Below are 12,500 nucleotides of genomic sequence, written 5' to 3' on the forward strand. Positions count from 1 at the left end.
TATATATATATATATATATATATATATATATATATATATATATATATATATATATATATATTTATTTACGATGAAAACATGAAAACACACACATAAGCAAGCGAAAAACTCTAAGGTATCTGCAATATACATTTGGCTTACTAACCGTCTACGTCAAAGCAAAATAATCAAGATCACCCATCAACATCAAGGAAAACCCTCAATAATCAAGATATTACGAGGAAGATACAAACACAGGTGACGTCTCTTCTTATTGCGGTCTATATTTCATTAAAAAATTTATAAGCTGCCTGTGGCCAGATACCAAAGAGCAAAAAAACACCAGAATGGAGACCAAAAAATAAAAGAGCAGATACTAAAACTATAAATTTTGTTTATTTTAATGTACGCACATATGCAGTAGCTATACCAAATGGATGAGGAGTTAGTCTTCGCTAAAAGCCAAGGGCTTTCAAAATTAGCCAATATCTACCAATATATATATTATATATATACGGTATATATATATATATATATATATATATATATATATATATATATATATATATATATATATATATATATATATATATATATATATATATATAACTGAATCACGAAAGTATGGAACGTGATGAATATATAAATAAAGGCAATGCCACGAGCTAAGTAAAGGACGTTAAGTCGAAGGCCTAGCACCACTCCGTCGTTTCACTTTCCCTCGTGGCATTGCCTTTATATATATATATATATATATATATATATATATATATATATATATATATATATATATATATATATATATATAACACTAATATCAAGAATACCATTTGTTAATCCTGGCTATTTCAATTGATTATTCAGTCCAGGACTTACTTATTAAAGCACTGGTAAGGCTTAATAACGTTAAAGACTTCAGCAAAAAGCTAAAGCTTTCATCTTCATCTACCTTGTATAGTATCCCTTCCAGCCAGTCTTCCTACAAGTTTTGCACACAAACCAAAAGAAGTTCGTGAGGCGCTGACTTTTAAAGTAGCTTAATCCCGTACATAGAAATTAATTCAGAAGATGTTAATTATAAAGATAAAATGTCTCTCTTTCACTATCATTTGCTTCACGCACCATTGAAATAACGAAAGTGGGATTTTACATGGTCACCTAGAAATTTAAAAATCTGTAATCCTTTTTGGGAACCTGTGTGCGTGTGTGCCAATTCTACAACGAATTACACAAAAATCCTGCTCAATTAAACCTTAATACGTGATGGGATCATGACAACTCGAGGGTGAACCAACTAACGAACCAATCAGGATTATCTGAATCCCCGTGGGCTAATCATCTGAGCGAGAGGTTTCTTGATTAGACAATTATATTACAATCAGCTTGCTGGTTTTCTCTGGCGATCCGGCGCACCTAATGTTCAGACGATCTCGAATAAAAAATGAATATTGAGGAAAGCTTCTTTGGAACCGAAGTATATTATGCATTACGAGAGAGAGAGAGAGAGAGAGAGAGAGAGAGAGAGAGAGAGAGAGAGAGAGAGAGAGAGAGAGAGAGAGATTATTAAAACTATGAAAACCATAACTAACCGTATACTAACTCTCATATACTTAAAAAATAATCGAAAGTTGTAGGTTGTTCAGCTTAAACTAGTGAAAATATACCACAGGAACACTTACATTGTATAAAAAAAAAGACAGTTGTTCAAATATCACATGCACAATCAATATTCTTAAAACAACTTGAATCGACGAAATAATCCATACTAGAGTAAATCCGACTAAATCTCCACATTAAATCAGCACTTTCACGAACAGTGGGCATCTTATAATTCAGGGTGGGTACATTTTCCATTTTTGGGAAATGGGGGATGGAATTAGTGATGGTATCCTTCTCCATCGATGAGGATTTTTCCTCCTTCAAGGAAGACGGATGTTAGAATCCTTCTGGGATGCGGTATGGAATCCTCCTGCACGAATGCATATGGTATTGCTTATAAGGAAACAGTATGTTATCCTCCTTCAAAAATTAGGCGGCATCCTCTTGCGAGAACGAGGATGACATCCTCCCTCATAACTTGGGGCATCCTCCACCCCCAAGAAATTTATTACCTCCTTCGAGAATGGGGATGAAGATGATATCCTCCATACTATCCACCTCCGGAGGATTAATAAGAGAAACTTCAATAAAAACTCATCATTCACAGAGGCACTTCGAGCACTCCTTTTTTTCCACCCTGTCTCGACTTTTTTTTTTTTTTTTTTTTTTTTTTTTTTTGACCCATCGGACACAGCCTGTGCTTTTGGAATCGATTCTGCAAGCGGCTTATCTGCCTGGAACACGCGGCGCTAAGATTTACTGCCTTGTTGGGGACTGCATTTCTTTACGGCTTCGAAGGGAAGGGAAGGGAACGGGGATGCAGTTTGCGTGCTTGCTCGTGCGTTCGCTGCTTTCGGTTTCTGTCTGGTCCTTTATGCTTTTGTCTGGAGGTCTTTACTTACTTGACGCTCATCTTTACATACATACGTACACTTATATATACATACTATATATATATATATATATATATATATATATATATATATATATATATATATATATATATATATATCTGTATATATATATATATATATATATATATATATATATATATATATATATATATATATATATATATATATATATATATCATAAACACGTGCATGTATGTACGTATGTATATGTACACATAGACCGACAGAGATAAATAGATAGATAAATAAAGGTAAATAGACAATTTATACATTAAAGAAAACAAGAGTAACATATAACTAATATAAGTATCGTATAAAGAATAAACAAAACAAAAAAAAATCCTTTGCCAAGCTTGATGCGAGGAGATAAAACATGCACTCTCCCTGAATGACTACATAAACTTTAACGAGATATGAGGAACACAATTTTCCTTTCAAACTTATTAGCAAGACCAAGGCGGTAACCTCATCCTTGAAGTATACGAGGCCGGGAAGAGTTCAAAGTGAATGCAGTGCGGAAGGAGAGCAGAATGGCGGGGCAAAAAGCAAAATCTGTTAATGACCATTTTGTGTGTGATTGCTCGCAGCTTGAATCAGGCGCTCTCTCTCTCTCTCTCTCTCTCTCTCTCTCTCTCTCTCTCAAACGCACACATACACACACGTACAAACACACACGTTGAAATATTAACATTACTGTTGAAAGGATTGGAAAACTGAGTGATTCCCCAGTCTCTGAATTTAGGGCATCTGAGTGAGATATATATGTGTGTATATCTGTATTGTATGTATGAAAATAAATAAATAAATAAATATATCTGTAAATATGCATATATATACATATACATATATATATGTATGTAGATACATATATATATACAGTATGTATGTATGTATGTATATATATATATATATATGTATATATATGTATATATATATATATATATATATATATATATATATATATATATATATATATATATATACACACAAGCTACGTATATACCATGTGTAATCCTGCAAGCAACATTAAGGTGAAGGCAAAATATCTTACACTCCGTTGTTTCTCTTTCCCTGTGACCATATGCTCAATATTAATTTTATGTCATTTTACTACCTTACATGGCAGTAATACACACACACACGCATATATATATATATATATATATATATATATATATATATATATATATATATATATATATATATATATATATATATATATATATATATATATATATGTGTGTGTGTGTGTGTGTGTGTGTATCTATTGTTACATTATGTGTGTGTGAGAGAGAGAGAGAGAGAGAGAGAGAGAGAGAGAGAGAGAGAGAGAGAGAGAGAGAGAGAGAGAGAGAGAGAAAAGGATAGTAAGTAAAGGACACCTGTCTAACTTTGACTAATATACATTTCAAAAAACTCTCCATATTACTTGAGAAAATCTTTGCTTATTTGTTTGACAAGTGGTATTGGAGATAGTATGTTACGCCTGGTGCGAGCGGCAGTGGATTCCAATTAAGCCAGAGACCCAAGGAGACTTGTTAGCCACATAAAATGCGTTTTCATTTAAGTAACTGATTAAATACCTTTAACTGAACGTGCAAAACTTCCGTCCAAGTTTATCGTATCCTAATATACTCGTATTATGTCTGTTGTACTTTTCAGTCGGTTTCCTAAGCATTTACTGTGGATTTACATTTTTATTATTATCTGAACATTTAAATTTTGCAATAAAATTTTGCTTAAAATCTATATTTAATAAAAATCAGTTGTCTGTTATATTACCTTCATATAATTCTTAGCAATTTAATTTTTCATGACATCTTAAACAGGAATAATGGAAGCATTTTAAGCTTTCTTCTCCGCGTCCTTCTTGAAATTCTTTAATCTATTATCAACAAACAAAACTTCACCAGATTCTTATCGTGACAACTCCCAGTAAATATGAATTTAAACTTCCAAAACTTTCCAGCTCGAAATATATATAATCCGGCATCATAATAAAATACGACACATTATTTTCATTCTATTATATTACTGTAAACACCCACTTGTACCTGACATTATCTTTCCAGCCTTTCTTTACTACCACTACTCCAGTGGCCCTGCCCTACCCCCAATGGCTCCCTTTCCTACTCCATCGCCCTCCCCCCCCAATGCCCCTCCCCACCCACAATGCCCATCCCCTGCCTCCAATACCCATACCCTAGTCCCAGCGCCACTCCTCTACCTCCAATGCCCATCCCGTAGTTCCAATGCCCGTCCCCTACCCCAAGCGCCACTCCCCATCTCCAATGCCCTTCTCCTACCCACTACGCCCATCCCCTACCTGCAATGCCTGTCCCTTACCTCCAATGCCCCTTCCCTACCCCAATGACCATCCCCTAACCCCCGCGCCACTCCCCTACCCCAATGCCCCACCCCTACTCCAGTTCCCCTTCCCTACCTCCAATGTCCCTCCCCTACCCCAATGCCTCTCCCCTACCTCCAATGCCTCTCCCCTACCCCCACTGCCCCTCCCCTACTACAATGCCCCTCCTCCACCCCCAATATGCATCCCCTACCCCAGCGCCACTCCTCTACCTCCAGTGTCCCTCCCCTACCCCAGTGTCTCTCCCCTACCCCAATGCCCCTCCCCTACCCCACTTCCCAATATTAGCACTAGATACGTTGCTCCCCTGACAACCTTTGGAATTTTACGATAATTTACGATCAACTGATGTTTCATTCTGTGTCTACATGAATAAACATTCCTTTTCCCATGACGATTCCTCTATATCTAATAAACATCGAGGACGAGTTGCATATCGGTTGAAACATTTGTACGGAATCCAAGCACTTTCAATTAAAGTGAAATATAGCTCAATTATGATTGCTACAACTGCATTTGTAAATGAATTTTTCTTCTCGTTTTCGTACCGTGAAAACCAGAAAGTTTAAATAAGGTTTCCAGTTACCAGTTAACATTGTGAATGCGTGAAAGGAGAGAGAGAGAGAGAGAGAGAGAGAGAGAGAGAGAGATATTATGACTTCAATGAATAATCAAATTAGACTTCTTAAGTTAAAATCATGCTGCATTCGGTTTCAGGTCAATGGGGAAAGGACAGAGAGAGAGAGAGAGAGAGAGAGAGAGAGAGAGAGAGAGAGAGAGAGAGAGAGAGAGAGAGAGAGAGAGGATGATTATGACTGCAATGAACAATCAAATTAGACTTCTTAAGTTAAAATCATGCTGCATTCGGTTTCAGATCAATGGGGAAAAGAGAGAGAGAGAGAGAGAGAGAGAGAGAGAGAGAGAGAGAGAGAGAGAGAGAGAGAGAGAGAGAGAGAGGACGATTATGACTGCAATGAATAATCAAATTAGGCTTAAGTTAAAATCATGCTGCATTCGGCTTCAAGTCAATGGGGAAAGGGGAGAGAGAGAGAGAGAGAGAGAGAGAGAGAGAGAGAGAGAGAGAGAGAGATAATCAAATCAGACGTAAGGGCGTAGGAGGCATGTCACAATGCAGGTGATATACTCTTGGCAGAAAAAGGTTAAATGAAAACCCATAACAAAACCCGATCGCTATCTCTTAATAAACCCTGGAGTAATGCAGTCAGTGCATCTACGCGATGCACTGTAGGCATTACTTAAGGTTCTTCGCAGCTTTCCTTCGGCCCCTAGCTGCAAACTCTCTCACTCCTTTTACTGCACCTCCGTTCATAGTCTCTCTCTTCCATCTCACTTCCCACCCTCTCTAACAATTGTTTCCTACTGTTACACCTTTCAAGCCTTCCTACTGTCAATTTCCATTTCAGCGCTGAATGACCTCATAAGCCCAAGCGCTTGGCCTTTGGCCTAAACTCTGTATTCTATTCCATTCAGAGAAACAGTCTCGCCTTTGGTATTCCACGACCGTTGCCAGACTGTGTTTCCCTTCCATTTGTGGGAAAAAGGAAAGGTGCGTACCGAGCTTAGAGCTTATAGCGAAAGGTCAAAGGTCAGCATATGGCTCCGTGGGAAACATGTGTAGGTGTCCAGATACCTGCTCGGTGGATGAATGTGATGCTATTGTTTCAGTCTTCGTGTAGGCAAAAAGACATAATTAAATATTTTATAAAATAATAATAATAATAATAATAATAATAATAATAATAATAATAATAATAATAATAATAATAATAATAATAATAATATGAAGGAAACAGACCCTCTCTTAAACAGGTCTTATTGAGAATTTATCTTATACAAGAAAATAGAAAAGACCCTGTATAATAATAATAATAATAATAATAATAATAATAATAATAATAATAATAATAATAATATTAATAATAATAATAATTCACCATAACTGTTTATATAAATGCTTCACTCGCATTTATTTGCAGTAATAACAAAAATCATAATTACAAAGACTAAACCTTATATCTATAAATCTATAGTTTTTCATAATAATAATAATAAAAATAATGATAATAACAATAATAATGATAATGATAATAAAAATACGATAATAACAATAAACGTAAAAAACTAACAGATGCCCCAGTACACAAACACCTTTAAGTCTAGACGCCCAAGCTGCGTCGCATCTCTGCATCCACCTTCATTTCGTAACCCACACAAAGCTCGACGCAAGTTGCCTTCCGATCTCGACCGCGATTGGTCGATCTATCGGCATGTTGCGAAACCCATCAAGTTTTAGAAGCCATAACCTCACTCTTATATGAACTACTACAACACGGTTGGGCTCGCATCCCCATAGTCAAACCACACGCCGACATCAGCTGTTCTTCTTTATAATATAATATTATGAAACCAAACGCGCAGGTCAGATCCTTGTCTGTAAGTCACCAGCTGAGATCAGCAAGTTATGTATAAATTTCTCACGGGGATCAGCTGTTTTCAATGCGTGCTTTCAGTCACCAGCTGAGATCAGCGAGCTATATATAAATCTCACACGGTGATCAGCTGTTTTCAATGCGTGCTTTCAGTCACCAGCTGAGATCAGCGAGTTATATATAAATCTCCCACTGTGATCACCTGTTTTCAATGCATGCTTTCAATGCATGCTGGCAATGCACGTGGATATAAGGAATGCGGAGCTATCAGGTAGAGGATGTGGCTTCATAGCGTTGCCGAGTCTGAAAGAAAAAATAAAAAGTAAAAAAGATTTGTATAGAGAGGTTTGCATCGGTTGGGCTGGGCCCTTTCCGTGCCAGCAGGCTGGAATAAATCGCGATTATTCCGTTGTGCGTTCAGAGAAAGGCGTAAGGTTCATGCGCTTATGAACGTGCGTACGCACATGTGGATTTGTAAGCGGGGACTCCAGATGCTAATGATTCGTTCTCTCTCTCTCTCTCTCTCTCTCTCTCTCTCTCTCTCTCTCTCTCGAACGAGAATTATTAAGTGAATATGTTCAGTGGGGAAGTTATGAAAATACTCTCTCTCTCTCTTTCGAAGGAAAATTATTAAGTGAAAATATGTTCAGTGGGGAACTTATGAAAATACCCTCTCTCTCTCTCTCTCTCTCTCTCTCTCTCTCTCTCTCTCTTTCGAACGCAAATTATTAAGTGAATATGTCCAGTGGGGAACTTATGAAAATATTCTCTCTCTCTCTCTCTCTCTCTCTCTCTCTCTCTCTCTCTCTCTCTCTCTCTCTCTCTCTCTCTCTCTCTCTCTCTCTCGAACGCAAATTATTAAGTGAATATGTTCAGTGGGGAATTTATGAGATACGTATTAAAAGAATTGTCTTTATTTTTCCAGTTGTTTTGTTGATGAGATGGCTCTTGTCAAAAAAAAAAAAATACAAATTCTCAAAAAGATTTTCGAATCTGCATTTATTAACTTGAACTGCTTTTAAATCTGCTTCTCCTGTCTGTATGAATTTAGCGTTTCATTGTGTAGGTGAAAGCAGTAGGAACCGAAACTTGCATATGAACAACTATTTCAACTAAATCAAGATGCGGAGAGAGAGAGAGAGAGAGAGAGAGAGACGCCCTAATGAGATGAACAAGAAATATGACGTATGATTTATTAATTAGTTCGATCTTTCATAAACTTACTGAAATGGAGAAAACATGTAGGCCTTTACTTTGCCATTTATACAGTACTTGCTCTTGTGCTTTCCCAACAAATTCTCTCTCTCTCTCTCTCTCTCTCTCTCTCTCTCTCTCTCTCTCTCTCTCTCTCTCTCCGTACGATTCCTTTCTTTTCCCATGTACTACGGTACTACGAGATGTGTGATGTGTTCCTCCTGGGATCTTAGACATAACGGCAGAAAGTCGACACGTCAAGATTTTTATTTCCCCGACAGTGGCAATTACAATACAGAAATTTGTTAACGTTTGCTTACTTTTTCGTCGTCTTCCATAAACTCCATTTCAGCATGAATTCTCGAAGTGTATCGTTGTGTTAAAATAATATAAAGTGGAATATCCAGTTTGATCCATTCTGAGGTGGTCTCTTTTCAATCTCTATTAAACCCAAATATATTTTCAGTTTGTGGCACAAAGCATTTATTATTCTGCTTGTGCTTTTGCTTTACCGAATAACCCTTGAACTTTCACCTTGATTACAAGCGAGAAAACTCTCTCTCTCTCTCTCTCTCTCTCTCTCTCTCTCTCTCTCTCTCCTTCGCCTGAGTGGCCTGGTGGTGCTTCAATTTTCATCTAATTAATAGCATGTGGTCGCCTGCTTTTCAAATCTCCTTGGGGTATCGCATCCTATCAGTTTAAGAGGAGGGAAAAAAATTGCTGTCTGATATTTGCGAACCAGAGAGGCACTTAAGCTTATGACTCCGCCGATACCTTATACCTCCTTCCCTCCCCACCCCTTACCTCTCCCCCTCCCCTCAACTCCCACGCCCACATGTCTGTCATGTCTGGTTCAAGATATCCTTCGAAGTTGATTAGATTTCGCGATCCGACTCGATCGAGAATTGGAGCTGGTGTAGTCTGCTTTATGAAGTCTTCCTTCCGAGTTCGTGGGTCAGGTCGGAATTTGGATGGGTAAATTCAAGCGGACGGATGAGTTAGGTTCAGAATATTTCTTTTATTGGTATTTGCATTGCATGGCCGTACTCTCACGTTCATTGCAGAACGTTAGGAGAAGCTCCCAGAAAAATATAATTTTAGGATGTTTTTTCTCTGGATGTGCTAACGGCTAAGTAGTTATTGGAAGGTAAGGGCAATGATAACTTACGCTCGCGCGCGCACACACACACACATGTATGTGTGCGTCTGTGTCTTTCTGTATGTGCGTGAGAGCGCGTTTCTTGACCTTTCAGAATTCATTTTATTTTTCGCATTTCCACAGAAATAAAGATAAGATTATATTTCATTCAGGAATCCTCTGAAGACGCTGCCTTGGATATGAGAAAGTCAGTGTCATAAAACCATTAGCCAACAACTTCCGCAAAAACAAAAACAAAAAATTTTCTCCATGAAATATACTTGTAAATTCACCTGGTAGTTACTCAGTTGTGATGGATTATAGCCAAGATGGAGAAGGGAATGGAGCAGGCAATGTTACCCCAAAATACCTGTTGTACATATATATGTATATATGTATAATATATATATATATATATATATATATATATATATATATATATATATATATATATATATATATATAATAGTGTGTGTGTGTGTGTGTTTGTATGTGCGCGCTCCTAAGTTTAAAGGGAGGCTGTGTGGTCGTTTGTGTGAAAAATCCTAAAATATAGCTTCACAAGAATTTTTTTTTTTTTACACAAATCACAAACTCTGCCTACCTAGGAAGAGAAGGGAGTTGGGGGGAGGGGGGAATACGTGACGGGGAGAGCCGTACATTCCCTTACTCAGAAGCAAAAGCGTGACATCACCGAGTGGCTGCAGCAGACCTTCAAGCAAGCAAGAAGCCCCACAAAGACAAGGTTGTTCACAGTGTATCTGGGTTACGTGTGCTCCTCAGCGCTTTACGATGTTCCTCTTCCTCTTGTCTCTGGCGCTTTGTTAAGGAATGGTTGCGGTGGAGAATCTTCTCATTTCTCAGAATTCACAGTTTTCTTGAAACTCAATGAATGCTTCGGACGCCGATACGTTTCTCAGAATTCATAGTTTTCTCTCGACACAAATATGGCGGTTAAGACGACGATGACCACTGTTGTTCAGGTGCTAACTTGCAGAACTGAATTGATCAATTTACCGAATTAGCTTTTCAACAACACCGGCAATTATTTTGCTGCCATGGTCTCTCGTCACCTAACAATGGCTCTTGCCTACATCTAGGAGGCACTGTCATGACAAGAATTTTGATAGAAATATACAAAAAACGCTACAGTTTACGGAGACCTTGCGAATGCGCTGCCTTATCATACTGATATGCTCGAAAAGTTTCTCAAAAACGGATCAGCGTATTTCTTACTTCGACTTTCCTAGATATTTGTCAAACCGCGCCTCCTGCTGTTCAAATATTTAAAGGCTTGGAGACGACAATTCTGTTTGAACAAATTTCTGTCAATATTTTCTTGATCTACTCTTGAATTCCTGTTGTTCTGATATCAGGCTCCCACAATCAAAAGAATTCTATCAAAGAGGAGAATCTTGAAAAATGTCTGGAAAGAGGTTCTGCAGATTTACCATGACCAACGTTCTGCCATCTTGGTAACAATATCTGCAGCGCGCTTTATTTACACTTTCATGGCAACAGAGAGAGAGAGAGAGAGAGAGAGAGAGAGAGAGAGAGAGAGAGAGAGAGAGAGAGAGAGAGAGAAGCCATACCAGTAGGAAGTGAAGCTCGAGAATTTTCCTTGGTTCTTGTAGAACGGACAAATTGAATTGAAGGCACACAGCATCAGGCCTTGCCCGGTTTGAATAAGAAATCCAAACAGCTGTCGATGTTTACCCGCTGAATCATCATTAAGCAACGGAGCCCCTCTGCTCATCTGGGAGAGCAAATTAAAACGGGGATTGAAATCCTTTCAAGGGGATTTAAATCCTTTCTCGCATTAAAGAGGTAATTTGTATGCAAATGAGGTGTTTCCTTTAATCCTGAGTTATTACATATTTCCCCAGCGCCTCATGCCATGGAAAAACAAGGGGTAGAGGGTGGAGGTTGGGGCGGGGGTGGTGTCGGGGTGGAGGGGCATACTCAAGAAGCTCGAGAGGTGCCTGGAAGAGTATTGATTCATCTATCATGATTTCTCATCTCAAATAGTGTCAACACTTCCTTGTAAGATCAATGCTGACGGTGCAGTTATCACCTTAATGCACTGGCCAAAGGGACGTGTAACAAAATGCCCAGGCCCGAAGAAATCAGTATATAGGAGGGGTATATAGGAAGGGTAGAAAAGAAAGGGGAAGGTCAACAAGCATCAATGATTACCATCTTTTTTTTTATTTTACATTACCTCCGTCTTCATCCTCAAATCTCCAGAAAGGACCTCCATCACCATCCTTACCTTCTCCAAACACCTCCTCCAGCACAATCCTGCCTTTCACCAACATTACCTCATACAAATCCACCTCCAGTTGCATCCTAACTTTCCCCAACAATACCTCCGCCAACATCCTTGCCTCCTCAAACAACACCTCCATCACCATCCTAACCTCCATACCTCTGTCACTGTTCTCAGTTTATCCCATATCACTTTCATCACCATCCTAACTCTCCCAACAGTACCTCCATTACCATCCTAATTTATCCACCAGCAACACCTACATTGCAAGTTTTACTTCCATTAACATCACCTTCATCACCATCCCGTCATTCACCGCCACCTCCATCACTATCCTTTGTAAGTCCACCCGTTTCTTCACCATCCTACTTCTCCAATAAAAACTATATCAGTATCTTTACTTCATTTAACAATGCCCGTTACTTAAACCTACCAGTACTTTCATCACCATTCCTACTAGTGCTAAGACAACCTTGATTTCCATCACTTTTTCAAACACCACCGTCACTATCATTACTCTCTCCCTCCCCAACAACTCCTCCAACACCATCCTAACTTTCCCAACACTACCTTCATCCCATCCCTCTCT

At 38.4% G+C, this 12,500-nt stretch overlaps 2 protein-coding genes across 3 annotated transcripts in view; one reads left to right on the forward strand and one right to left on the reverse strand.

Annotated features, from left to right (window-relative positions):
- Nucleotides 1-12,500, reverse strand: part of fray (frayed) — a 353,939-nt gene that overhangs the window by 234,291 nt on the left and 107,148 nt on the right. The window lies entirely within an intron of this gene.
- On the forward strand, nt 4,745-5,194 carry LOC136846345 (uncharacterized). Its single transcript, XM_067117144.1, has one exon. It carries the CDS (start codon nt 4,745-4,747, stop codon nt 5,192-5,194), a length of 450 nt encoding a protein of 149 aa, XP_066973245.1.

The sequence above is a fragment of the Macrobrachium rosenbergii genome, chromosome 15, assembly GCF_040412425.1.
Source record: "Macrobrachium rosenbergii isolate ZJJX-2024 chromosome 15, ASM4041242v1, whole genome shotgun sequence".
In the NCBI taxonomy this organism is placed as follows: domain Eukaryota; kingdom Metazoa; phylum Arthropoda; class Malacostraca; order Decapoda; family Palaemonidae; genus Macrobrachium; species Macrobrachium rosenbergii.